This window comes from Panthera uncia, assembly GCF_023721935.1.
Source record: "Panthera uncia isolate 11264 chromosome A3 unlocalized genomic scaffold, Puncia_PCG_1.0 HiC_scaffold_11, whole genome shotgun sequence".
NCBI lineage: Eukaryota > Metazoa > Chordata > Mammalia > Carnivora > Felidae > Panthera > Panthera uncia.
In genome coordinates, this window is record NW_026057578.1 from 23336514 (window position 1) to 23364314 (window position 27801).

Genomic DNA, 27801 nt, shown 5'->3' on the forward strand with positions numbered 1-27801 from the left:
GAGGTGGTTCTATTGGTATCTTCTTCCTGCTGCAGCCGGCCCAGGGTGCAGGCCATGGAGCCTGCTGGAGGGTGAGGGCAGCCAGGTGGGCAGGAATGTTCGGAGGCCTAGGGCCTGGGGACTTGGGGGCCCAGGGCATGGCGGGACCCCTGCGGGGCCGGGTGGAGGAGCTGAAGCGGCCGTGGTGGCGGGAGGCCTCACCGCTGGTGCTCCAGCACAGTGAGGCTGCCCGGCTGGCAGCCGACGCCCTCCTGGAGCGGGGCGAGGTCGCCTACCTGCGGGTCATCTCCGAGGAGCGGGAGCTGCCCTTCCTGAGTGCTCTGGACGTGGACTACATGACCAGCCATGTGCATGGGGGCCCTGAGCTCAGCGAGGCCCAGGGACTGGAGGCCTCAGGGCCTGACCGCCTCAGCTTGCTCTCTGAAATCACCTCAGGCACTTACTTCCCCATGGCCTCTGACATAGACCCCCCGGACCTGGACTTGGGCTGGCCTGAGGTTCCGCAGGCCACAGGCTTCAGCCCCACCCAGGCTGTGGTCCACTTCCAGCGGGACAAGGCCAAGAACATCAAGGACCTTCTGCGTTTTCTCATCAGCCAGGCCCGCACGGTAAGGGCCTTATATCTTCAGACATTCATTCCACAGATGTGTAAACTGAGACCCAGGGAGGGAAAGGGACCAACCCAAGGCCATATAAAGCAGCTTAGGGGCAGTACTGGGACTAGAACCTCTGGCCTCTATCAGATCACCAGCTCCTAGAGGGTGGGCATGTGTTTTATTTACCCTGGTAATCCCTTGACACTCAAGAGCATTACTCACCAAACACCCTAAAAATGCAGGCAAAATTGGGCATATTGCTAGGAGGGATCCTTTCTGCATCTTTCTTGGGAGAGAGTCCATGGCCTTCATCAGAGTCTTGGAGAGTTTATGCTCCCAAACTAAGAAGTCCAACCTTGATGAACATTTGAGTCACCCCCTTGACTTATTGAGGAGGAAACTGAGGCCAGAGAGGGGCTGGCACTTGCTCAGGAAGGTCCAGTCAGTTGGTGAAATAGAGCTCAGGGGGAGAGAAAGGGGCCCTGACTCAGGCCCTGGACCCAGGCTTGGCCCTGCCTCCTGGTGCACATCCCCAGCTGCACCTCACCCCTCGTATACTGCATCTCCAGCTGGGCCTGAAACGGGGAAGAAGGCACTGGTGCCTGGGCCTCAGCATGGCATTTGAGGGCCAGGATGATAGTTCTGCACCAAAAGGGAAGAGGCGTGGGGGCTTCTGGGCTCAGAGGTGGGGAGCTGGGGCTCAGGAGAAAGAAGAGGGGGAGGAGAGCAGGTCCCATGGTCAGTATCTGGGAAGGCTCCAGCCACAGACTAACATAGCTTCATTCCTGAGCCCTGACCTCCGACTCAGGAGGCAGGGGAATGGATCAGATGACCCCACGAAGGATTTGAGGTGGGTTAGACTCAGTGTCTTTGTCTGGGGGAGCAGCCTGCTGCAGAGATCAGGAGCCAGCAAGCTGGAATCTCCCAGGTGCCTCCAGAGCCTCCTTGGCAAACCTGCCTGTGCCCGAGGCAGGGGAGGGCCGGGCCTGATTAGCACTGGGAATGGGGTTATTAGTGAGGTGGCTGCTGTTGTCACCCCTGGCCCTTTGATCTTTCTTACCTGACCTTGTTTCCCCCACCCTCAGCCAGGCCTGTGCCGTGGACTAGGGCACCCTCCAGCACTTGCCTCCTCACCCTCACCTAGACCCTCCACCTCTGGGCCAGGAGCCAGGCTTCCACTCTGGGCTGTCACTGACTCTCAGAGTGACCTTGGGAAGGGCTTCCTTTTCCTGTGGGCCAATGTCCTTGTTCGTTAAGCAGGCAGCAGGAAAGGAACATTTATTGAGCTTCTGTTGTGTGTTGAGTATTTTCACATTGAATTCCTCATAACTATGAGATGTAGCTATCATTATCTTCATTTAACAGACGAGGAAATTGAGGCTCGCAGAGGTGAAGAAACTTGCCCAAGGCTGTATCACTAGGAAGTAGCAGAGTGCAGATTTGAACCCGGTTCTGTCCGGCTCCAGAGCTGCAGTGCTTTGCACCTCTTGCCTCAGCCTGGACGACAAAGGTGGTTCTCACAGCAGATATATGCAAAGGGAAGAAGGGGCAGTTGGGGGCTTGATGGTGTGAGGGGGTTTTCAGGGCTTCTGTGAGGCAGTCCATTAGATGAGGAGACCACAAGCCCCAGTCCCTCAACTGAGCAGAAAACTTGGTCTCACTTGGCGTGGGTGGAAGTGAGGGAGTCTGTGGGTATAAGATACCACACTAGACCTCTGTTGCTTTGTAGGGAAACTGAGGCAGGTCTGGCCAATGGCTCAAAGCCCCCAATAACTGGCCTGCAGCTCTAATTCTTGAGGAGGGAAACTTTGACAGCGCTAGGGCTGGAGCTAGTGGGAGAGCATGAGGGCCTGCACTGGGAATTGGGGTCTAGTATCTGCTCCTGACTCCTTCCCTACTCTTGGCCTAGGTCTCCTCACAGACATCTTTGAGAAGCCCATGACAGATAAACCCTCTGTCCCCAGAAATATGCACACCGAAGCTTGCAAACGTATTTTGGGCATTCAAGACAGTGGAACCCCCGCTGAGTCTAAGTTAAGAACCTCTGAGCTAGGTTGTTGCTAAAAGCCCTTCCAGTCCAGATGTTCTCAAAGGCTCTGGCCTCCTGCTTTTAAGCCCAGTTCTCTTTTCTTGGGACCTCAGCCCCCACCCCTGGGCTGGGCAATATCCCAGGCAGGGCTGAAATTCTCCCTACGTCCTCCAGGTGGTAGCTGTCGTGATGGATATATTCACGGACATGGAGCTTCTGTGTGACCTCATGGAGGCCTCGAGCCGGCGTGGTGTCCCTGTCTACCTGCTTTTGGCTCAGGAGCACCTAAGGCACTTCCTGGAGATGTGCTACAAGATGGACCTCAATGGGGGGCACCTGCCGGTCAGTGAGGGACAGGGGCGGTAACCAGGGGGTGGGGTGGGGAGTCAGGGAGGGCAGAAGGGTCAGTAAGCATGTGGGGGGGGGGGGGGGAAGGGGGGGGGGGGGCCCGGGCTATCTTTGGGGGGGGGGGGGGGGGGTCAATGGGAGTGGGCGACCTGACTTTCCTTAGCTGCTTAAGGTTAGAGACTGCAAGGGATTTAGATGTGGCTTGAGCCCCATTCTCTCAAGGTCATCACCCAACCTACCTCCCTCCTTGGCCCAGAACATGCGTGTGCGGAGCACATGTGGGGACACATACTGCAGCAAGGCCGGCCGCCGCTTCACGGGGCAGGCTCTGGAGAAGTTTGTTATCATCGACTGTGAGCAGGTGGTGGCAGGCAGCTACAGGTGAGCACAGGGAACAGGGGAGAGAGGGGCGGGGGGGCTGTGCCACCGGCTGGTGAGGCACCTGGGATCTGGCAGCTTGAATTTACCTTCATCCACCCAACCCTGGCAACATGGACTTGACAGCTACCAAGTGCCAGGCACTGTGCAGGCCTCAGGGCATAGTGGGGGGGAAAGACAGCCCCCCACTGGGCCCTGGAGGAGCTCACTCTGTGGAAGGATTACTTTAATGCCTTTGGCATATTGCACCTCAGAACTGGAGGGACTCCAGGGACTCTCGTCCCCAGTCCATTTTACAGATGGGGGAGTTGAGACCCTGAGATGGGAAACCATGTGCCCAAGTCCTCTAAGCTGAGTTAGGACTAGCACAGACTCTGAAGTCAGAGCTCTGTCGCCTCACGTAGGTCCTAATGGTGGTGGAGTTGTCTTGGTATGTTCACCTGGTTATGACTCCCCCCCCCCCACCAGCCCCAGGCTCCTGCACTTTGCCTTCTGACCTTGACCCTCTGTTCCCAGCTTCACCTGGCTTTGCAGCCAGGCCCACACTAGCATGGTGCTGCAGCTGAGGGGCCGCATCGTGGAAGACTTTGACCGGGAGTTCCGCTGTCTGTATGCCGAGTCTCGGCCTGTGGAGGGCTTCTGCGGTGGTGAGGGTCCCGTATCTTCCAGGGCACTGTGTCCTCCCACAGTGGCCCTGGGCTTCCGGCCCAGTGTGTTGAGCCCTGCATCCTCCTCACCCTCCAGCACCAGCCTTAGCAGCATCAAACGCTCACCTCTAATGGACCACTCCTCTTACCTCAGTCCACCAGGAGGCGGTGGCTGCAGTGACACGGGTATGGGGTCCTCATCCCTGGGCCCTGCCTGCCGCGGGGCCAGTGGCCAGCCCTCTCTGAAGCGCCAGCTGTCTGACCCTAACCATGGCTCCCTGCCAGGGCCCTACAGGTCCAATCTAGGCAAGTTGGGGGTGTCCCCATGGTCCCAGTCCTCCCCTACCCTCAACCACAATGGTGCCAGCCCCTTGACCCTGGCAGTGGGGTCACCTATGCTTGCCCGCCAACGCCCCCTCCTCCCCTTCCCCCAGGGTGTTTCAGCCCTATCCCGGCTCCCAGAGAATGGGCTCCTGAGAAGCCAGGAGTCTAGTCCCCAACGAAGTCGCTGGGTACCTAGCACAGCCCTGGAGACAGTGGAGGAGAAGAAGGTGTCTCTGAATCAGAGCCATGGCCAGTTGGATCTCCTTGTCCCCTTCCCCAGAGCCAGAGAAGCTGGAGGCCCTGATTCTGGGGTTGACCCCAGCTTGGGCTCCTTCTGGCCTGGAGAGCAGGCTCCAGAGGACAGGCGGTTGTCCCCAAACCAGAGATATAACCAGCTGGATCTCCTGCCTCAGACCCAGGGTGCTGGGGGTACCCCTGAGTCAGGTTCCCCCAGACCTGGCAATCAAATTCCAGAGGACAAGAGGCTGTCCTCAAACCACAGCCACAGCCAATTGGACCTCCTGGTACAGTACCCCAAGGCTGGGGGCTCCAGAGTGCCCCCTGAAGCCAACTCCTCAGCCAGGGCTGACAAGCAAAGTCTTGATGAGCGACGACAGACCCTGGGCCACAGCCAGCTGGACCTCATCACAAAGTTTGGCCCATTCCGGGGTGAGGGGCCTGGGCCCAGTGGTCTCCCCAGACCAAGCCCTGCTCGAAAGGCTGGAGTGGGCTCTGGGGATGAGAATAGGCTGACCCTGGGCCACAGCAAGCTGGACCTCATTACCAAGTATCATCAATTGCAGGGCACCAGGCAAGGACCTGACCCTGGCCTCCCTGGAGGCCCCACAGGTGGCCATCACAGTGGCAGTAGCAATGGCCTGTCAGGGGACGAGAAGCGGCTGACCTTGGGCCACAGCAAACTGGACCTCATCACTAAGTACAACAAGTCCAAGTTCAAACTTCTCCGAAGCCGCTTTGAGTCCTAGTCCTGCTCCCAGCAAGGACATGTCCTTCCTCCATCTACTTGGATTCTAGATTTACTCAGGTTCCAGACCCTGGGGTTCTCCAGCAGGGCTGCATGGGGAGCAGAGGGTGTCTAGAAGCTCAAGTTAGACACTCACTGAGTTCAGAATTCTTGTTTACACACACACACACACACACACACACACGAAAACAGAAACCACAGTACCTGCCATTTGCCACTGTGCTGGGTGCCTTACACAGGTTAATTCTCATCCTTCATCCTCACAACATTCTACAAGATAGACCTCTAGCAGGTATACGTTTCTAGGATCATAGGTACTATCTTCCCTATTTTATAAATGTGGAAGCTGAGGCCCAGAGAGTTTGATGACTTGCTTGGAATCAGGTCCAAGTGGAACCAGTGGCAGAGCTGGGGCCCAAACCCGTGTCCCTAATGCTTACGATTGTGTTTTTGCACAGACATGACACACCATTATCAACAGTTCACATGTCCCCATGCACACAAAACACACACATCACAGAGATGCCCCAAATGCCTGTATAACACACACAACACCCTGACAGGGTTCATACCCACAAACTGAATACCCATAGACACTCAGTAAGTAAACAAAGGTCCATGTGATAAACCCAAACACTCAGAATTCTAGTTACAGGTACTCAATAAATGTAATATGGCTAAATGAGTAGCGAAACAAAATATATGCATTCAGTGCACACTGTAGACCCCTCAGGATCCACAGACAATAAATATGCACATAACCACATACACACACCATATACACACACATAGGTATGCACACAGCAACCAGTATCTTCTTTGGCCTAAGCTGTGTACCTACCACAGGGCTGACAAGTGAATCAGACTCAGGCCCTGGGAGATAAGGATAAATACATAAACCAATGGCAGGCAAGACAGAGCTGTATGTAACTCAAGGAATCAGTGGTAGGGGGTGGTGACAGTGGAGTGGTGAGGAAAGTTTCAAAGGAGGCAGACTTTGAGTCAGCCCTTGAAGGATGGGGAGGATTGGACAGATGGAGGAGAAAAGGAATTCCTGGTAGAGGGAAGCAGGTGAAGAGAGGCCAAGGACAGGACAGGATGAGTGGGTCTGAGATGAACTGGGGAGGATAGAGAGGGTGTGGATACTCAGACTCTGACACACACACACACACACACACACACACACACACACACAGAAGCATAGGCTCTGATAGGTTTTTCGTCTTTTCCTGAGCTCACCACCTGCCTGGGACAGTTTACACAATACAAATCAATAAAGGCAGACATGCTATGACCCAGCAGCAGCCTGGTGTGTCCTGAGAAAGGTGGAGTTGTGGAACTTCACGTTGAGGGCTGGGGAAGAGCCAATTGACCATTCAGGCCAATTGTGGAGGGCTCCCTGAGGGAGACGGATGTTTGCAGAAGGGCTGAGGGGAGGACAGGGCTCCAAGCCCCCTCTACCCTCATTGTGACATTCTGAGAGGCCTTGGGGCTTGTGTAGACTCTACAAAATGTAGATCAAGTTCATCTCATCCATGAGAGCAGGTCCCTTGAGTGCTACCATCTATCTCGAGGACATAGTGGTTCCTGAGTGAGTGACCAAGGACATGCATAGTGGAAGCCAGTCAGCATCCACACCACTGCCCATCTGGACCCTCCCTAAGACCCGGTTTCATCCATCCTTCCCTCTCTCCAATACCTTCTTCAGACTGGTTTCTTCTACTTCTTGGCCACGTCTCCTTCTCCGACCTTTGTCCTGGTCTCATTTCTCCCTACTGGACGCCTCCGTGGCGTCATCCACCCCAGGCTTCAGCCCCAAATCTCAGCCTTTCACTCTTCCCCGGGCTCCAGATTTGGCCTGGACGTCTGTCCCAAACCTAACGCTCGGCATGTCACTTTCCCCACACCTACTCTTTCTCCTTAGGCTTTACTTCAGTAAATACTTCCATCATCAACTCGTCTTCTTCGAGACATCGCTAGCTCCTCCTCTCTTATGCCTCGCATCCAACCAGCCACAGGTCTCGGTCAATGGTACCTCCTAAAAAGCGCCTGAATAAACGAATGAAGGAATGATTGGATGAGAGCATGCGTGGGGCGGGGCCACGTGGGGTCCAGACCGGAACACTTGCAACCATAGACTCCTCCCAGAGGGTGGAGCTACGGTGACGGCCTGCGTAAGCGGGGGCACTCAGCTCTCCCGGAAGTCTCCCTCGGCCGAGGCGGAAACGGAAACCTACCTAGGGCCGAGTGGAAGCTGTTGAAGCGTGCGGGGGTTGCTGTCTTTTGGTGAGCGGGTGTGGAGGGACGCCGGAAGGGACAGTTCTGGGCTCCCCGCGTCTTGAGTGGTAGTCGGAGGATTCCGGGCTAGACAGTCTAGAGGGGTCCAGTGGGCGGGACCTGAGATTTGAGGGGCCAAGAGGGGCGCGGTCGCGGCGGGCCGTGAAGGGCTGAGGCCGGGAGACCCGGACCCACGGCCGGGAGAGGATTCGTTGGCCCTGAACTCCCGGTCCCGCAGCCCTTAGGCCTCATGGCGGTCCGAGCGTCTTTCGAGAACAACTGTGAGATCGGCTGCTTTGCCAAACTCACCAACACCTACTGCCTGGTGGCCATCGGAGGGTCGGAGAACTTCTACAGGTGCGGCGGGAGCTCCGGTGTCTGCTGGCAGTGTGGTGGCTGGATGGCTGAGAGGGTGCTGGGAGTCGGGGACTCAGACCCCTCAGCTCCTTAACCACTGAATCCACATCCCTACAGTGTGTTCGAGGGCGAGCTCGCCGATACCATCCCCGTGGTGCACGCGTCCATCGCTGGCTGCCGCATCATCGGGCGCATGTGTGTGGGTAAGCCAGACGCTGAGCGAGGGAGTGGATCCTCCCAGAGCCTTTAATTGTAGCCTTGGAGGGGACTTCTAGTGACCCTTGGATTTTCCGGCTTTCATCCATTATCTCCAGAAACAAGAGAATCTCTCTGGCCTGTGCCGGACCCTGTTTTTAAGTGCTTTCAGATCAGGGACTATCACTGGCAAAAGCTTCTGGATCATAGGAAAACAAATAACATTAAGTGCTTTCACTCTTAAACTTGATTTCAATCCTTCTTCACGAAGACCCTGGCAGGCAGGCCTTATTGGCCTAATCTAATGATGAAGTCAAGATTCAAGGATCCAAGTGACTCACCAAGTACCACACCTTCCCTCCACACCTGGGAGGGAAGATGGAAATGTCCTCTCTCCCTTGCCACTGACTCTGGGCAAGTTGCTTCCTCTTTCTGAGGATCCAGTTCTGCCTCTACAAAATGACAAGCTAAGATTCTGGGTCATCTTGTTCATTATCCATTTAAGTCTTAAATTGGCTTTACCATGTCTCTGAGTGGCATCCCTATCCCACTCCCCTACTTCTCAGCACTGTTGAGTCTGGCCATTGGTCCTTTGTTGGAGCTGGATCTGTCTCCCTTTACTGTCACCCCTTATTTCTAGTTCTGTTCATTGGGGTCATATGGGAGTTTTTTTTTTTTTTTTTAAATCATAAGCCTGATGACCTTAGCCTCTGAGTATTTTCTTATTCAGGCCAAACACTCTTTGGCCCTAACTATGACCTTTGGACTTGTCGCTTGGTGGTTTTTTTTTGTTTGTTTTTTTTGTTTTGTTTTGTTTTAAATATATAATGGGTGTAACTCAGTTTAGAAGTTCAAGAGTTGTGTTCTTGTGGAGGTAGGCAGAGGTTTAGTTATTGTTGTCACAATATAATTGTAGTTTGTTCATTCTTATTGTGTTTTGTGTAAATATACCACATTATATTCATCCATTTTGTTGACAGTGGGCATTAGGGTAGTTTTCAGTTCTAACATGAATAGGGTTGCTATGTCTTTTAGTGAACACATGTACATGTTTCTGTTGGATGTGTAATACCTAGGAGAGGACAGGTTGGGCACAGGGTATGCGGATATTCTATATAGTAGGTGATGCCAGATAATAATCTGAAGTGGTTGACCAATTTACACTCCTATTGGTTGTTCCATGTATCTTTGCCAGCATTTGGTATTGGCATTCTTTTAAAAATTTTAGCCATTCTGATAGGTGTGTAGCGTTACCTCAATTTTCAAGTAGCAAAATATACAGCTAACGCCAAGAGCTCTTGTTAGTCCTGGTCCCTCCTGGTGGATGATGGCAAAATGGGCAGGGTGTGTTGGAACAAATTCCTGGGCTATCTCTGGCCTGCCCAATGGGACTCCTGGTCCCCTGGGTGTTGTATGGATCAGTGGGTTAGCGGGCTGGGGTCTGGGCCTAAAGCTTTCCTGGGGAAACTGACTGGGCTGAATTGTATCTAAAACCCCCAGAGCTTAGCAGGCTACTTGTGTATTTGTGGTCCATTCTTGCCCCATCCCCTAATTTGGATCTCTAGGGAACAGACATGGTCTCCTGGTGCCCAACAACACCACTGACCAGGAGCTGCAGCACATTCGCAACTGCCTCCCAGACTCAGTGCAGATCCGGCGGGTGGAGGAGCGGCTCTCAGCCCTGGGCAATGTCACCACTTGCAACGACTACGTGGCCTTGGTCCACCCAGACCTGGACAGGGTAAGGTAGCCCAATTTCGCCCAAGAGTCACAGGACCCGCCTAGTCAGTGGTTAGAGATTGTTCTTGCCTGTCAGGCAGGACTTAGGGGTGTCTCTTGTGGTTTCTGTTTATACTTGGGCTCTCAGATTTCAGGCACTCATTGGAATAGTGATAATAGTGATAATAGAGGTGTGACCAGTGCCAGAAAGAAGCTGAGGAGGGTATTAATCCTCCAAAATCAGGGAGACTGCTCCGTCCCATCCTGTAACCAGGACCAGGAGAGATGATTGACAATTGAGCTCTTGAGTGTGGGTTAGAGGGAAGAGGGTGATGTGGAGACCAGCCCCTGTCTCCTCAGGGCATGCACAGCTATTAGGGACTCCATAGCTGGTCTAGACTCTGCTCCAACCTGTATTTCATGCTTTTTCTGCATGAAGCTTCCATATGCAGCTAGGTAGCAGAGGGATGAGGGGCTTAGGGAGCCAAGCCCTGGGTGGTTTTGGGTGTGGAGGGCCCCTGGTTCCTTGACCTGGAAGTTCTGGGCCCTGAGTACAGTGCCTTTGGCTAACAGGAAACAGAAGAAATCTTGGCTGATGTGCTCAAGGTGGAAGTCTTCAGACAGACAGTGGCTGACCAGGTGCTAGTAGGAAGCTACTGTGTCTTCAGCAATCAGGGAGGACTGGTACATCCCAAGACTTCAATTGAAGACCAAGATGAGCTGTCTTCTCTTCTTCAGGTCCCCCTTGTGGTAAGCATTCCTTTCTCTGATCTCTGTCTCCTCCTGAGGCAGATCCTTTGCCTAGCGTTAAGGATCTGAGTTATTATCTGTCACAGTTTGCGATTGGGGATGCAGGTCAAGGAGCGGGGTTTGGGGATAGTCCTCGCCAGGGAGTGGCAGGACTGTGGCTTTTGGTGCCATGATCCACACTGAGCTCTCCCTTGGCAGGCAGGCACTGTGAACCGAGGCAGCGAGGTAATTGCCGCTGGGATGGTGGTGAATGACTGGTGTGCCTTCTGTGGCTTGGACACAACCAGCACAGAGCTGTCAGTGGTGGAGAGTGTCTTCAAGCTGAACGAAGCCCAGCCTAGCACCATTGCGACCAGCATGCGGGATTCCCTCATTGACAGGTATCTGGGTCTCTCTTCTGCCTTTGGAGGGTAGAGGAGGGAGATGCCACCTAGGATGGGTCCACACTGCATTCATACCGGTAGGTCCTCGTGTGTGAGGGCACACCTGTGCATTGCTGAGCAGTCACAAGGTACAGCCAGTGAGCATTGCCTGAGTATCTGCTCATCCCCATCTTTGAAGACTCAGCTCAGTGTCACCTCTCTGGGCAAAGCTTCCCTCTGGTCTGTCTTATTTTCTCACTGACCACATTGTTTTGTAATTTGTGTGTGCTTATGTGTCGGTGTCCCCAGCCAGCAGCCCAGAGCCTGAGACCAAAAAGAGCTGTTTGCAGAGGGAAGGAGGGGAAGTTGCTCTTAGAAACTAAGGAGACCCTAAAGGACTTGTTGGGGGTGGGGATTGCATCAAAATCACAATCGTCTGGATTTTTGGGGGTTTAAGAAAAAAGTGGGATCTTGGGCCTAACCCTGGAGGTTCTGGGGTATGAGGCTCTGGAATCTCTTTTTCCTTTGGAGGAGCAGCAGGTGCTGATATTCACCTTTTCCCATTGAGGATTCTTCTCAAGGCATGCCACACCCCAGTATCCCAGCAGTCTTTATGAGGATAGAAACCTCATATGCCCATAGTAGAGCAAGTACCCAGTGACAGACCCCCTACTTACAACAGGCAAAATTACCCTCATTCTCCCTTCATTCATTTGTTCATCTGATGTTCACTGAGCCCTGTCGATAGGGCTCCATGTAGGATAGGCAGGCAACTTAGCCCTGTGTCCTGCCTCTAGGAGCTCACAGTGTAGCCGAGAAGTTGTAGAGGCCACACATAACTCTTCACTGCCTTCAAAGAAGAGATAAAAGGTGCCTTAGGTGGCTCAGGAAGCTCCAGTGAAACACTCTGGTATCCCGGAAGGTTTTGTTGGGGGCAAATCATTTAGTCTGGGCCCAGGGGAATGAGTAGATATTTGAATATGCAGAGATGGAGTAGGAAAGCACTTCAGACAGACCCAGAGGTGGGAAAGTATGGAGAGTGTGAAAGGGCAAGGTAATATTGTCAGAGTGTCAAAGACCCTCAATTCCCATGTCAAGAAGTTTTGACTGTAGGCCTGTGATTTTGATCTTTAGTCTATGTTGGGATGCTTGTTAATGTAGATTCCTGGCATCACCCCCCCGTTACCAATTCACTCTGGAGTGAGACCCAACCATGTTTGGTTTATTTTAATAAGTTTCTCTGGGTAATTCTGATGGGGAATCAGAATTGAGAGAGTAGTTGAAAGGGTCTCAACAGGAAAGTGGTACAGTAGTTCTGTCATTTGTTCAGTAACTTTTTTTTGAACATGCCAGAAAATCGTGATTTGGTGAATAAGATATACCCACCCTGCCCTTGTGGAACATAGAATCTTACAAAGAAGGCAGTACATACACAATCATTTAATTAAAGGACAAAACAACAACAACAACAACACCTTTTAGCCTAAGAACAGAAAGAAATTTTTGCAATCTGATAATTGGTACCTACCAAGAAAACTACAGCAAATATTGTATTTAATGGTAAAACTTCAGAAACTGCTCTTAAAGTCAGGCACAATTGCCCACAGTGACCAGTACCGGTCAGTATTTTGGTGGTTCTTGCTTATGCAGTTAGGTAAGGAACAGAAATGGATACTGGAAAGGAAGAGCCAAAACTCATTATCCTTCTTTGGTTTTGAACCTGTTGAGTTTGAGGTGCCCATGAGAGCTGATAATGAAGGTGTCAGGTAGTTGATTAGAAGTATGTACTTTAGGGGCGCCTGGGTGGCTCAGTTGGTTAAGCGTCCAACTTCAATTCAGGTCACAATCTCGTGGTCTGTGAGTTTGAGCCCCACATCGGGCTCTGGGCTGATGGCTCAGAGCCTGGAGCCTGCTTCCGATTCTGTGTCTCCCTGTCTATCTGTCCCTCCCCTATTCATGCTCTGTCTCAAAAATAAATAAATGTTAAAAAAAATTTTTTTTTAAAGTATGCACTTTAGTTTTATAATTGTACATGTATTTTATTTCTCCTGTAATTTTTCTTTTGTTAAATGTTTATTTTTGAGAGAGAGTGAGAGACAGAACATGAGCAGGGGAGGGGCAGAGAGAGGGGGACACACAGATTCCGAAGCAGTCTCCAGGCTCTGAGCTGTCAGCCCAGAGCCCTATGCGGGGCACGAACTCACAAACCATGAGACATGACCTGAGCTGAAGTCCGACACTTAACTGACTGAGCCACCGAGGCGCCCCTGTATACGTACTTATTACCTCCAGGAAGAATGTTCTGGCCTCATCCCTGCCACTGAGGGATTTGTGGTCTGGGCACATCCCTTCTCTTGTGAATCCCCTTACTCCCTTCTCTGATGTTTGCTGGACTTGAGTTCTGAGGCTCTGGTTTGTGATTGATAACAATGAATAAATTGAGTTGAGTGGGGAAGGAGTTACTGTTAGTTTTTAAGCATTGAGAGTTCTGACTGGATTGTGACTCAAGGAAGCAGTGTAATCTGGAAAGGGCTCTGAATGTGGCTCTTCAGGGCTGAGCTGGAACAAAGGGGTGAGGGTGGAGGCAAGCATCTTAAGAATAAAGGGTGGGGTATGCTCTGAGAAGCACCTACTGACAGTGTTCCTTCTCTCTCTAGCCTCACCTGAGTTACTACCTTCCATTGCTGTTCTGCGGGTTCCTGCCTCTGGACTTTGGCTCCCTCTGCCCCACCCAGCCAGGCAGCCAGTTGGCAGAGAACTGACTGGGAGTGAGTGGCTGAATGCCCAGCTCTTCACCTGTGCCCATCTCCTGAATCTACAGTTACTTCAAAAATCTGCCATGTTGTGCTGTCTGTCAGGCCTTAACGGCTCCTGACTGACCACTCTCTTTCCTGTACCACCCCCATTAAAAGGCAGCCTGGCTATTCTTGAATGTGTTGTTTGGGGGCCTCCACCTGCAACCCTCCTTCCCTAGCATTGTTCTGGGGGAAAGTGGGTAGGATACACACACACACACACACACACACACACACACACACCAGTCTCACAATTTCCCACCCTCGTCCTGGGATCATCAGGATGGGGGTTGACCCTCCTTCCCTAGCATTGTTCTGGGGGAAAGTGGGTAGGATACACACACACACACACACACACACACAAACGTCTCACAATTTCCCACCCTCATCCCGGGATCATCAGGATGGGGGTTGATGATTGTCCCAGGGCAAGAGGAGGAAGCACTCTCTACTGTAGTTCTAGCCTTTTCCATGCGACTTCAGCCTCCTACTTCTGGGGTTTAAGAGATGAGAATCTGTTCCAGCTCTCCTCTAGGCCCGAATGAGGACCTGTAAGGGGTCTGGAGCACCTGGCTTCAGGGCAGTCTTGTCTTCTTTGACCAAGGTGGATGGAGATTGCTGGTCTGGCTGCCAGGTGCCATGGAGATTCTCAGAAAACTGGCAGGCGCCCTCCCTTAGCTACAGTGCCTGTGGAGCCAGGAAGCGTCTGGATGAGTCCTTTGTGGCTTGCTGGGGCGGCTCCTTCAGTCTCCTGCTGTGTGCGGGGCGGGGCCCCGGGATGTTGGAGCAGCATTGGCCAGTTACTGGTGGGTGGGGTCGGGTCCGCAACCCCGCAGCAGCGGCTAGGGGGCGGGCCCTGCGTGCGGTGAGGTCACGACGCCGGCCCCTCCCAGCGCAAGTACGCAGGCCAGCGGAGTGCAGTCGCCGGCTCTGGGACCTTGGAGACCCGTGGCTCTCTGGCTCTCGCGGTGAGAGATGAGGGTCGGACCGGGGCGTGGCGGGACGGCCGGGTCGCGTGCAGCTCACCCGCATCTAACGGCTTCTCTTTGCAGACGATGGGTGCTCGGCTGAGCGGCGGCCAGGGCGCCCCAGAGCCCGTGCAGGCCCAGCCCCAGCCCCAGCCCCAACCCGGGGCGCCCGAGGCCCCTGAGCGGCCCCAGCCTGAACCCAGTCCTTGGGGGCCACTGGACGATGTGCGCTTCCTCATCACCTGCACCTCCTGGTACTGACTCGACACCCTCCGCAGTTACTGCCAGCTGCCAACTGTCGTTGTGCTGTTATGTTCCTCTCTTGTCGTCCTTTTCCAACCCCGGCGCCCAGGACAGGCTCGGAGAGTCGAGGAGATAGATCACGGAGGACTGGAAGGAGGTCTCGGCAGGGCCTCTTCGGCAGCCTCGCCATGGGGCACCGGCTCGCCTCTAGTTCCTTCCGAATTTGTTCGCTTCTTAGCCTGCACCCAAACCAGCTTAAACCTTCGTGCCCACCCCCACCCTACAGCTTCTCCAGCCGTCTGGGTTCTGGGGCAGCCCTCCCTGGCCCTGGCTTCCAGAACCAGGCCAGGACTCCTGGTAAGACCCCAAGACTGCTGACCTCACCGCCTCTCGTCTGTTCCTTATTGCTAAGAACCGGGCTGTTGCTTTTGTCCCTGGTTATGGCACCATGTGCCTTGGCTTCGGAGAAGACCTTGCCACAGTGACCCTCCCTGTACTTCTCCTAGGGGGGCTTGCTCTGCCAATCCTGGATCCCAGTGAGGCATTATCAGGTTGTGTGCCAGGAACCCCAGTAACACTAGGCCTCTGGGGCCAGCCTTTTTGAGAGAGGGGACATTTGATTGCTGGGCTGGTAGATGAGATGCATGGGACAGTTCCCAGATACCCCAAAGCACCCTGTTCCCCCTCTCCCAGAAGTTTCTTAAGGCCACTCCCAGAACCTGATCCTTGTTCCTATATCCCAAGAAAACAACACACTCTGTATTTTTGTTTTATTTAGAAATGATTTAAAAAACATTATACAAAGGCTGATCAGTTTAAAATGTGACCGACACTGAAATGCTGTGATATTCCCCGGGCCGAGGGGAAGCTGGGCTCTGGGGTCCCCAGTGCAGTGCCCCTTTGTCTGTCTGCCCTGTCCTGGGGTGATGGGCAAACAGATGACCACAAGACAGGAGAATCCGAGATTGGAAGCCTCCAGGCTGAGCCCTCTCTGGGCCTGGCCCTGCATCCCTCACATCTGCAGCCTGAGCTGCCTGCCTCCATCTCCTGCTCTTTCTCAGCTGGCCTTCGTAGTACCAGGAGCCAATGGGGAGCCTGGGGAGCCTAGAGCTTTCAAAAAGAGAGAGCACCAACCTGAGGAGTGTAGAGGGACTGGGAAGGGGAGAAGGGAGGCCAGGAAAAGATGGATAAAAGAGACACTTCTGATCTCATCTTGGACCCTAGAGGGGTCCATAGGTGGGGACCCAAGGCCCAGCCAGCCCACCCGATGGCCTGGGCAAGAAACAATCTCTCTGTGCTTCATTTGAGGGCACGGTGAGAGTTACCCTAGGCTTCCCAGGGCCTACACGAGTTTCATGTGAGTGGACAGGTATGAGCTAATAAAGTGCTTTGCAAAGTATAAAACACTATACAAACCTATGAATCACTAATATCTCTGCAGTTGTTCCCCACCCACCCCAGGGAGCCCGCCCTTGGTCAAAATGAGAAAAGACAGAAGGATGATGCCTGGGAACATAGTGGACCCACATAGGTGCCTCTGGGACAAGAGAGATTTTGCTCAAGACAGCTCCCAGGGCAATAGTAGTCCCTGTCTGCTACAGGTTAAGCCAACCCAAAGCCCAGAGGACACAGGGTAGGGGCGAGGCCCATGCAGGCCCAGAGGGCCAGAGTGGCATCGGAGACTCTGCCAGCACCCTGAAGATGTACCACCTTTTGGCTTTGGCAGAGAGCCAGTGGGCATCACTGAACCCATTAGTCTTGCCTAGGGCTCTTCAGTGACAAACAGGGCTGCCTCCACTGGGTTGGAGTGAGGCAAGCTGAGCCCTAGGAATTCCAGAGACTGTGAAGGATGGGCCCCTAGGATTGGGACTGCAATGCAGGCAGATGGGCCCAGTGAGCAGGGTTAGCAAGGGCCAAGCTTGTATAAACACTGCTTCCAAGCTGAGAGATTGAGTTGGCCTCAGGGTAACTGGGGGTGTGGGCTCTGAACACTTGAGAAGGCTGCCCTGGGCCCATTAACCCCAAAGCCATGAGAATGTTGGCCTGGAGCCATTTCTGCCTCACCTAGCTAGTCAGGCTGAGCCCCAGGCCATAAGCAACAGGGCTGGGGACTGGGAGAATGGGGAGAGGGACAGAGAAGTGGAGGATAGTCAGAACTCAGATCAGCCTCCAGAGGTGGGATCAGCTCCTGCCCCAGACCTTTAGCCTCATGAGCAGGTCCAGCTCCTGGGGTGTCTAGGCGCTAGAGTGGCCTTAGCAGCACCTTGGTCCTTGTCTCCTGGGGAAGGGCCGGCCACGCTGGCCTCATCGCCAAGATAGTCACCTCTAATTCACCTAACGCCTCAAACAGCCTTTGCAGAATGGGACTTTTAAAACAGTAGTAACAGGACATTTAAATATTCACGACGTGACAGCTGGGTCCTTGTCAGACCCCGCTGGGCCACAGCACTGCCTGCAACATGTGACCCTAAATCCTAGATCTCAAAGGAGACCCTGATGTGGAGCAGGTTTCCTGAGGGATCTGCTGTATGCCAGCAGCGGAAACCCGGGCTTGTTGCCCGCCATGTTGGCAGCAGGGGTCTTGTTTGTAGCCTTGGAGGACAGTGGGGTGGGGGCAGGGGGACATCTGACCAGCAGGTGTTGGCAAAGGGGGACCAGGATTGGTGGCATCTCCCAGAGGGGGCTGAGAGTGCTAGTGCTGGCTTCCACAGAAGGTGCTGGGTCCAGCCAGGAACAGAGCTGTGGTGCCTCATTGATAACCACAGGATGCAGTGACCACAGGGCCTCCTCCTGGCATGGTCCCTGCCTCCTGATGGGGCCTGGCCTATTCCCTTGCGTAGGGAGCAGTTCACCCAGGACAGAAGGCTGGCAACTGGCTGCCAGACACCCACCCTGGGGCACAGCCACCATCACTCCCTGCCTCATGCTCAGCCTAGGCCAATGTACCTACCACTTCAGCTGCACGACCCCTGGCCTAGGGCCCTTCTGGCCCCGGTGGGCAGTGGCCAGAGCTGCCCCTGAGACCCTGATGAGGAAGGGCCTGGCTGGCCAGACCGAGTGGACAGAGAGGGCTCTGGGCTGCTCACACCCACTCCTGGACTGGCCGCTTATAGTAGGTGACAGGCTGAGGGCCTGCCTTGTTCTTGAACTGGAAGATGGTGTAGACCAGCACCAGGATGCAGAGGGACAAGATGCAGGGGATGACCACAGCCACAGCATTCACAGAGCCTGGTACGTCATTGATGGTCACCATGATGTCCACATCGTCCTGGGGCAGCCGCCGCTCCTTCCGCCGTTCCACCTCCTTCTGGTTGCAGCCCATCCAGTCACGTAGGATGTTGCGTGGATAACCTGGCTCCACACTCAGTTTCTGGTTGTCAAACTTCCAGTAGTCCCGGCCCTTGTAGAAGTAGGTGTAATCTGCAGAAACATGGTCCAGCATCACTACTCCCAGGTACTGCCCTGCACCTGCTCTGGGCCAGAGTGAGAGGGCATAGGGTGCTGTGGCAGTGTGGAAGAAGGACGCCTCTCCCACCCTGGCGTCCCAGAGGAGCTTTGAAGGAGGGGTGGGTATATGAAGTGGTGGGAGCAGCGTGTTGGATCACTTGCAGGTGGGGGGAGGGCAGTGTGTAGCACATTCTGCCGACAGTGTGACAGGGTCTCAGAGTGTGACCTGCACGGTTGCAAAGAGGTGTGCCCGGGACCTGGAGCAGCCTGGCCTGTCATCTCACAGGTGCCAGGAAGCCACTGAGGGGCTTTAAGTAGAATTGATAAGTTCAATTTGTGCCTCCCTACCTTATAACCCTCTCCTCCACCCTGCCCATATTGGTGAGATCAAGTTCCCAACTATGGCTTGGACAGCACTGCCTTCATAGCTCTAGAGCCTCAGTCTAGCTTCTGCTTGAGGCAAGGGAGGCAGGGAGCCAGGTTTCTCCTTTGGTTGACAGCAGACACCACCTTGTCACAGTTGTGGCTTTTCTTTGGCTTGAATCACAACACAGATGCTGGGGAAGTGATGCTGGGGACACTGCTGGGGAAGAGGCTAGAAAGAAAGGAGGTGGAGACTGGGGCACCTGGGTGGCTCAGTCAGTGAAGCATCTGACTCTTGGTTTCGGCTCAGGTCATCATCTCACAATTCATGAGTTTGAGCCCCTCATCGGGTTCTGTGCTGATAGCCTGGAGCCTGCTTGGGATTCTCTCTCTCTCCCTCTCTCTTTGCCCCTCCCCTACTCACACTGTCTCTATATCTCTCAAAATAAATAAACTTGAAGAAGAAGAAGGAGGAGGAGGAGGAGGAGGAGGGGGAGGAGAAGGAGAAAGAGAAGGAGAAGGAGGGGGAGAAGGAGGAGAAGAAGAAGAAGGAAAAGAAGGAGGAGGAGGAGGGGGGGAAGGAGGAGGAGAAGGAGAAGGAGAAAGGAGGTGGAGGGGCTGGGCAGCCACACCAGGCTCCCAGCAACAGCCTTCATGGCCCAGACAGTGTACAGACAGCAAAGCAACTCAGACTCTCCTATTGGTTGGCTCCCCACTCTGGGACTTTCATTGGCCAAAGTCCTTGATGTCACTTGTCTCTGAGGCTCCCAGAAAGCAAGACCATGTGTGTAAAGCATCAGGTACACAGGAGAGCCATCAGTAGCAGCTCTTCCCCCGAGACTTTGGGCTTTCTTACCAGTGACATCTCCTTAGAGAGCCCTTCCTGACGAACCCTCTCTAACAGGCCCTCCCCAGCACCCCCCACCCCCACCCCCACCATAGCTCTTCGGCTGCATTTCTTTCCCTTAGAGCATTTGCTGCCACCTTAGTTGTTTTCTGCCTCTAGAATGGGAGCCAGGGATGCAGTGCAAGTCTTATTCTCTGCTCCTTCCCCAGCTCTCCCACAAAACTTGGCTCTCAGTAATTATTGTGGAGAGAATGGATGACACCTGTCATTCTACATAAACTAAAACACACCAACAAGATGATGATGATGATGATGATGATAGCAGCTAAGTCTCACATGGCATGGATCATGTGCTAGGCATTGGTCTAAGTGCTCTACTTAATTGACCTTATTCTTACAAATCCCAATGAGGTAGGTACCATTATTATCCCCATCTGATAGATGAAGACATAGAAAACTTAAATGGTTTGCTCAAACTCATAGTAAGTGGTGGAGGCGGGATGTGAAGTCAGCCAGCCTCCAGAGTCTGTATTTTTGACCAGATCACGGGAAATGTATTTAACAAACATTCATGGATTCCTGCACCTGGCAACACCCAGCCCCTCTTCTTGAGAAGCTTCTAGTCTGCTGGGAAGCTCCCAGCCTGGCCTCCAGGAGGAGCTTAGAAAATGTCTCATAAATAAAAAAGGCTTCTCTTTCCATCTTCCTGCCCTCAAGCCTTGTTTAAAAAAAAAAAAAAAAGGCACCTTTGAAAGCACCTGTATCCATCATTGCTTTTCAGATTTGATAACTCGAGGAAGCCCTAGAGTACATCTGAGGTCCACTATTTGAGAAATGCTGTCTGAAAGAGTGAAGTCAGTCTATGAAAACATCTCTCAAATGTGAGTCATCTCTGCAGATGAGAGCCTGGCTTGGTAGCTGGTAAGAGAATTAATTTACTGTGTGAACATGGGTAGATGTGAGGCAGTTGTCCTTACCATTAGACACCGTTTCTCAAACTTGGATACCCTGAGAGTATGCCCATGGGCCCTGTTGGGACCTACATAAAATTGGGCTACTCCCCACCCAGCCAGGCCCTTACGTACATCCTTCCTTGCTGATGAAGGCCCCCTGGGGAGCCTGTGGGATGCCCTTCCACACAGTGATGGGCTTGGGGTAGCCAGGGTCCGTGGCCCGCCGCTCCTCGCTGTAGCGCCAGTACCGTTCGCCTTTGAAAAAGTAGGTCTTGCCCACAGGTTCCCAGCGCAGAGCTGTGTCAATGCCTTCTCGGGGCAGACAGCTCCCCAGCTCCCCCAGGCTGTGGGGGTACCCAGGCTCCACCGTCACCTCCTTAAATACCCAGTACTTGTCACCTGTAGCCAAGAGAAACCCAGGATCAGCCTTTCCCAGTCACTCAATGCCAGAGGTTGTGGCTGGTGCCACTTGTCCATCTTTTGCTAGGACTGAAGTCATTCACAGAGCCACAGTGTCGGGGAAAACAGTGCAAGGCCTGCTTGACAGCCTCTCAGGGAGACTGAGGCTCCCTGGCCCTGGCAGAGCATGGGGGCAAGAAGCCAGAAGCCAGTCACTGCAGATCTTGGGCAACCGGCCCCATGCTGCCCAGCCTCCGTGCCGCACCCTCTGTTCGTTCATGTGAATTGCTCCTCAACTCTCTCTCAGGCGTCCTCAGCCACTCCTGTGGCTTTGCATGCCTTAGTACTCCCCACCTTCCACCAGTGACACCCAACTCTGAGGGCTCACAGACACTCCCACTGGACCTGAGCCCCAGACCCAGGAGCCCTGACCCAGTGTACACCAGCCTCTGGGCATTTCCAGGTCTGCTTTCTGGAATTCGTCACTACCTCCACAGTGTGCTCCCTCCCTCCTCACCTTTCTGCCCCCCGGTTCCCCAGCAAGAAACCTGGCATCACTTTTGACCCTCTCTTTCCTTCTCCCCTCCATGTTCAGCCTCTCAGGAAGCCTTTTGCATCTTTTAGCTGTCCATCTCTGGCCTCACTGGTCCTCCCTGGTGTGGGCCTTGTTGACTTGCTCCCTCCCCTCCAGCGACCGACTCAGAAATGGCCTCCCCACCTCTGCTCTATTGGATTGCTGCCTGCCCTCTGGCTCTCTGCTGCTCACAAACACCCAGTGGACACCAGTGTTTCTCTAATGGGTCAAGACTGCATTCTGGCCTGGCAACCAAGGCTCCTTAGGACTCTCCCTCACTCTCCTTTCTAGGCCACTGCTCACCGCTCTCCAAGGTGGGCCTCCATGGCTGTCCAGTGGGTCTTCTAAGCTTTTCCAATGTACATGCATATCCCCACACTACTCTATTACCCATGCTGTCCCTTCCTCTTGGACTGCCTTCCTCACTTCTCACTAATTACCTGTATCTTACCCTTCTGAGGCTGGGCCCATCTCAAGATAATTGAAGCGAAGCAACCCAGCCCTGGGTGGGCATGCCATACATGCTAGCTCCCCCTGGCTCCTTCCCTGACCTCTCCAGCCAGTGTGACCTCCTCCCAACCAACTCTTACAGAACTGATGGGATGGCCTTCCATGGAGCACTGTGCCTGGACGCGGGTGAGCCTTGTCATCCCACCAACCTGGGAACATACAGACCCTCAACAATTACTTCATGACTTGATTCCCCTGGACTGTGCTTGGCCTGCCTGCAGGGATTAGTCCTGTCAGAAGTCAGTGTCTCTGTTAGGGCTAGAGGGGCTCTTGGAGGGCATCTGCTTCTCACCCCGCCTCTTCCAGTGTACAGATGGGGAAAGGGGGTCCCAGAAAGGGCAGGGAACTGTCACAGTTCTCTCAGTGCAGGCTATATTACCTTTGAAGAAGACAAATCTTCCATCAGCCCTTTCATAGGCTGCATCTATGCGGGCAGGCAGGCCCTTCCAGAACTGCTCAATCTGCATGGGGTAGCCCTCTTGTACCCGGTTATTGCGCAGGCGCCAGAACCAGCGATCCTGTGGGGTAAGGGGAGGAGAGAGAAGCATGGCAGGCCCTGCCTTAACTTAGGATCTCAGCCTTGGGGCTCAAGCCCAAATAACCCAAAAGCTTCCCCTGGGCCCAGCCTTGCAACCCTCCATGATGTCTGTCTATCACATCTAGCTTCCAATGCCCTGTGAGGAAGACAGGATGCCCATTAACTCTCTTCATATAAGCCTCCTGAAGGTTCTTGCTGTCCAAGGGGCTATGAGACAGACAGCAGACTGGCCTGGTGCAGGGATGAGGTGGGGAGGAGCTGGAAGGGATGGTGCCAGGGGCCTGTAGTGGCCACATGAGGGCAGCAGAGAGTCACTGACATCAGTGGGCCACTCACAAGGCTGGCCACTGAGCCTGGGCAGAGTGCCCTCCTCACCCTCTGGCTCCATCCAGCAGGGCGAGGACCCTGGGAAGCAAGCTGTGGGAATCCCTCAAGACCTGGGTGTGAATTTCCTTCACTTAGCACTGCATGACCGTGGGCACAGTACTGCAAGCACCTCACCTACAAATGGGGGTAATGTTGGGGATCAGAGGAGAGGTAATAGGTAAAGTACCTAGAACAGCACAGGGCACATGGTTGATGTTAAATAAATGGCAGCTCAGTAGGTCAAGAATCTGATGAAAGCCCTCTTCTTCAAACTAGTGTCTTGTGGCAGTACAGCCCTTGGCTGGTGGGCAATCTGCAAGGCCTGTAACCTACCAGGTCCCTCAGTGTGAATGGGGATGATAAAAGGGGCACCTGGATGGCTCAGTCGTTTGAGCATCTGACTCTTGATTTGACTTAGGTCATGATCCCAGGGTCATGGAACCGAGTCCCACATGGGGCTCCATGCTGAGCGTAGAGCCTGCTTGGGGTTCTCACTCTCCCTCTGCCCCTTTCCCCTGCTCATGTGCTCTCTCTCTCTCTCTCTCTCAAATTAAAAAACTAAAATAAAATAAATGGAGATGATAAAACCCAGACTTGCCTAGGAACCGTTGAGTGGGGGGATCAGAATGAATGTGATTTGTAAAAGATGGTACAAAAACTAGAAACGTTTTTTTCAAGGTGTTTTACAAAGCACTTTCATGTTGTTTTTAAAACTTTAGTTTGACTTGCACAAGTCTATGAAGTAGATTTGATATATACAGAGTCTTTTTTTTTTTTTTTGAAAGTGAGAGACAGAGACAGACCACGAACAGGGGAGGGACAGAGAGAGAGGGATACACAGAATCCGAAGCAGGCTCCAGGCTCTGTGCTATAAGCCTGATGCCGGACTCGAACCCACGAGCCACAAGACCATGACCTGAGCCAAAGTTGGATACTTAACCAACTGAGCCACCCAGGCGTCCCAAGATATACAGAATCTTAAGTAAGGCCAGTGACTTTCCTAGAGCCACTCTGAGAGGCAGGATCAGTGCTGACCCGTGTCACCTGATTCTTGCTCAGTCCTCAAAGCTTGCTGGGAGAGCTCCCTGAGGGGAATGGAGCAGCCCCGCACAGCCACCCAGTGTGATGGAGACACCCTGACCAGACCCCTTTCCATGGAGGGCTTGTTGCCCTGGCGGCCCGCAATGTGGTCAGCAGGCTGTTTTCAACTGCAGGCCTCTCTGGGGATGGCCTCGGCTTCAGCAAGCTCCCCCAAGGTCATGCCCCTTCTCATCCAATGACTGAATGAAGCAGGAGGTACAAAGTGCTAGCTATTTGGGGCCCCATGTGGGATGACTCTGATGGGCCATGCTAGCTATAGAACTCCCTGTAGGGGTAGGTGACTCTGCAATGGTCCTAGTTGCTGCTTATATTCTCCTTCTGCCCAGTCTTACTTCCTTCCCTCCTACCCACAGATGTTGGTCCCAAAGGTACTTTTTAATCAAAATCCTGCATTCTCAACACTGTCTCAGAGTCCACTTCCCTGGTAACCCAACCTGTAGCATACCAACCAAACGTGCTGCCACCCAGTCAGCCCGTGGCTAATGTGATAGGACCAGGACAAGTGACAAGATGTAGCCTGGCCAGCTTTCTATCAGGCATCCCTCAGTCCCAGCTTCTCAGCCCTGGCAGGATCTGGCGACAGACTCTGCCATCGCCATGTCAGCCCCTACTCCAAGCTGCTATCTTCATGGCCATGCACTCATTTAGTCTTCATACACCCTTCATTAAGGGAATGACCCCGCTTTCAGATGGAGAAACTGAGGTCCAGAGAAGGGAGATGACTTGCTCAAAGTCGCTGACCAGCAGGTCTCCAGCACTTTCCCCCAGCATTAACCCCTGGGAAGGTATAAGATCACCAGTCTACCCACCTCCTCTTAGAAACAAGTCAATTCACCCGGCAGCACCAGAAAGGGACCCCAAGTCCTGGCCACTGGGCCAACTCCTGTCCAGGCCCAAAGCGGGCCTAATCCCAGAGCAGCAGCCTTCTCCTGCTCCACAGAGGGGGAGCAAGTGGGAGAGGACCATCTGGGTGTCACCAGTTGACTGGCCCTACCTTAAACACAAACATCTCGCCTCGGAAGAGTGCCACTGTGTTGAAGTTGCCATCACAGATGTTGGGTTTGGCGCCCGGTGTGGACGGCCGGTCCCCGAGGGGCGGCCGAGGTGGCCTGGGCTGGCGCTCATGTTTCCTCTCACTTGGTGAGTGGATCCTGCGGACGGGGAGCGTGGGGAGGGGTCTGGTGGGCTCCAGGGGCTCAGCTGGGGGTCCTGCAGAGAGGGGCTGTATCTTAGACAGGGTCAGCCATTCCCTGCCTCCCGCTGTCATTGCTTCATCATCACCCTGGCAGCTGAGGTCTGTCACCCTCCAGCCTCCTGTTCCCTCTCCCACTTTTTACTTCCCAATCTTTGAGAAAACAGATGAAAATAGTCATTAAATGGGAACTCTCATCTTTCCACCCCCGAATCTGATATCTTCTCTTCTTCTCTCCTGTTATAAGAGAGAACATGTCCTTTCTTGGGCTCAGTGTCCCATACCATCATTCTCTGCTCCCTCTACACATGCCAGCCTCACTTTCTCCCCTTCATTCCTTATCCCACTCCAGGACAGCCTCTGCCCTGTCACCTACTGAAGCTGCTCTGTCAAGATCTCCAATGACCTTCATGTTGCCAAACCCCAGGGTTACCGACTCAAACTTTGATGTGCATATCAAGATCCAGGGATCTTAATAAAATGGGGATTATGACTCAGAGGGTCTGGGCGGGGGGTGGGGGGGTGGCTTGCGATTCTGCATTTCTTCAGGCTGTTAGGTGATGCCAGTGTTCCTGGTCTGAGGCCCACACTTTGAGTAGCAAGATCATAGGAGCACTTTTCCAGGCCCCTGTTCTGTCTTGGTTTTCCTTCTACTTTATGGGCTGTTCCTTCTCCACTTCCTTTGCTGGCAGCCTTTCCTCACCCACCCTACCCTAAAGGTTGGAGTGCTCCTGGGTGTTCTCTCTATTTTTGTCCCTATGTCAGTTTTCTCCCTTGGGTTGCATATTAGGGTCACTGGGAGAGCTTTTAAAACTCATGATGCTCAGAAGACAGCCCAGACCAAAGAGAAGCCAATCTCTGACAATGAGAGCATTTTTAAAATGGAAATTCCAAGGTAATTCCAATGAGTCCCCTAGTCACAGATCACTACCTTAAGTGATCTTGATTCCCTGTAGAGAGGGGAGTGGGGAGGTGCCCAGGTTCATGGCTTTAAAGACCCTCTATGTTGGAGCTGTCCAGTAGGATGTTCTGTGATGACAGAAATGTTCTATATTAGCACTGTCCAATACAGTAGCCTCCAGCCATTTGTGGCTGTTGAGCACTTGAAATGCGTGACTAGTTGTTAGTGTGACAGAGGAACTGAAATTTTAATTTTATTTAATTCTAATTAATATAAATTCAAATTTCAATAGTCACATGTGGCCAGTGGCTATAGATTGGACACCTAAGATTCCAAATCAATATCCCAGCCCAGCTCTCTGAGCAACAGACTGGTAAATCCTATTGCCCCACAATTAGAAAAGCCAGAAATCTTGGTGTTGTCCTTGACCCTCACCCCCATGTTGGATCTATCAGCAAATCCTGTCCATTCTACTTTCAAAACACCTTGGTCCCTACCTCCCCTGTCCAGTCCTCCACTGCCTCACTTATGGAGATCCCGCCCATCCTCCGGGGTTCTGGTTGGGGCCATCTGCTCTCTGAGGTCATCAAGGCCTCCAGAAGGGGCCCTCCTCCTGTGCGTCATAGCCCAGGGGCTGAGGCGGCCTGGGCTATGCTGACATACATTTGCTCAAGCACACTGGTCTTCCCATCTCAACTGACTTGACCAAAACAAGACCTTTGCATTACCAGTGTGAACAGAGAACTGGGAGGGAGGCATGGTAGCAGGCCTTTTATATCTTATCAAAATATCAGCATAGCCTCTCCTTTTTTCTTGCTTAAGAAAACAACCCACTCAGGCAGCTAGTCACAGCCCAGCCCTTAAGAAGGAGCAGCAGCCCCCTCTCCCCTGCCACACACCGTAGATCTTCTGGATGCCCTGGAGATCATCCTGAGGCAGTTTGAAGTTGTGTGTCTCCATGTACTGGTAGAAGGGCGCCATGATGGCGCTGGGGTCGTTGGAGTGCTCCAGTCCTAGCGCATGGCCCAGCTCGTGCACAGCCACCAGGAAGAGGTCATTCCCTGTGGAGAGGGGAGTGGGGAGGTGCCCAGGGCACCCACTTAGGTATCAGTCAACCCATTGCTTCAGCCAACACTGAGCATAGGCTTTGTGCCAGACCCTGTGCTGGAGAAATCATACACAGTCCTGCCTTTCAGAACTCTCGGTATAGTGGGGGGATTTGGAGAGAGAAACAAAATAAGTGAGATTAATGTTCCAGGTGCTTTAATAGAAGTCTGTAAGGGTGGAGTGAGGATTCTGAGAAGGGAGGAGTGATTTAAACTTGAAGGAAGATGTGCAGGGAAAGCTTCATAATGGTGAAGTTTACCTCAAGTCTTGAAAGATAAGAAGTTAGTCAGGAGAATGGATTCAGAGGGTAGGAGAGGGAGGGGTGGGGGTGGCATTCCTGACAGAGGGAACACTAAAAACAAGATCCAGGGACAAGCAGGCTCATTCCACTTGGCTCTGGAACAAAGCAGGAGGGGAGGGCAGAGAGAGATGAGGTCAGCCAGGCTGGCAAGTGGGGTTCTGTGATGCCACGCAAAGGAATTTGGATTGGCTTCTTGGCCAGTGGGGGGTTTAGGGCAGGAGTGGGGGTG

At 53.3% G+C, this 27801-nt stretch overlaps 4 protein-coding genes across 5 annotated transcripts in view; 3 read left to right on the forward strand and 1 right to left on the reverse strand.

The window, feature by feature from the left end:
• Nucleotides 1–95: 95 nt before the first annotated feature.
• On the forward strand, nucleotides 96–5847 carry FAM83C (family with sequence similarity 83 member C). The gene is made up of 4 exons (XM_049650916.1): nucleotides 96–608; nucleotides 2800–2967; nucleotides 3230–3354; nucleotides 3868–5847. The coding sequence occupies exons 1-4, from the start codon at nucleotides 96–98 to the stop codon at nucleotides 5306–5308; spliced, it is 2247 nt and encodes a 748-aa protein (XP_049506873.1). The 3' UTR covers nucleotides 5309–5847.
• Nucleotides 5848–7493: 1646 nt separating this feature from the next.
• On the forward strand, nucleotides 7494–13899 carry EIF6 (eukaryotic translation initiation factor 6). Of its 2 annotated transcripts, none has more exons than XM_049650919.1 (7): nucleotides 7494–7593; nucleotides 7823–7941; nucleotides 8059–8144; nucleotides 9702–9877; nucleotides 10429–10605; nucleotides 10804–10997; nucleotides 13640–13899. In XM_049650919.1, the coding sequence occupies exons 2-7, from the start codon at nucleotides 7835–7837 to the stop codon at nucleotides 13737–13739; spliced, it is 840 nt and encodes a 279-aa protein (XP_049506876.1). In that variant the 5' UTR covers nucleotides 7494–7593; nucleotides 7823–7834; the 3' UTR covers nucleotides 13740–13899. The 2 variants fall into 2 exon arrangements, with proteins under 2 accessions (XP_049506876.1, XP_049506877.1); XM_049650920.1 differs by having other exon boundaries at nucleotides 10804–10985; nucleotides 13625–13899.
• Nucleotides 13900–14654: 755 nt separating this feature from the next.
• Nucleotides 14655–16459, forward strand: MMP24OS (MMP24 opposite strand). Its single transcript, XM_049650923.1, has 2 exons — nucleotides 14655–14730; nucleotides 14815–16459. The coding sequence occupies exon 2, from the start codon at nucleotides 14818–14820 to the stop codon at nucleotides 14989–14991; it is 174 nt and encodes a 57-aa protein (XP_049506880.1). The 5' UTR covers nucleotides 14655–14730; nucleotides 14815–14817; the 3' UTR covers nucleotides 14992–16459.
• A 528-nt stretch (nucleotides 16460–16987) lies between these two features.
• The window catches only part of MMP24 (matrix metallopeptidase 24), a 31768-nt gene continuing 20954 nt past the window's right edge, over nucleotides 16988–27801 (reverse strand). The window contains exons 5-9 of the mRNA XM_049650918.1: nucleotides 27064–27225; nucleotides 25066–25280; nucleotides 22446–22584; nucleotides 20716–20982; nucleotides 16988–18393 (exon numbers count right to left, since the gene is read on the reverse strand). Coding sequence (XP_049506875.1) covers nucleotides 18056–18393; nucleotides 20716–20982; nucleotides 22446–22584; nucleotides 25066–25280; nucleotides 27064–27225 — 1121 coding nt within the window. The 3' untranslated portion in view covers nucleotides 16988–18055. The remainder of the gene's footprint in view (nucleotides 18394–20715; nucleotides 20983–22445; nucleotides 22585–25065; nucleotides 25281–27063; nucleotides 27226–27801) is intronic.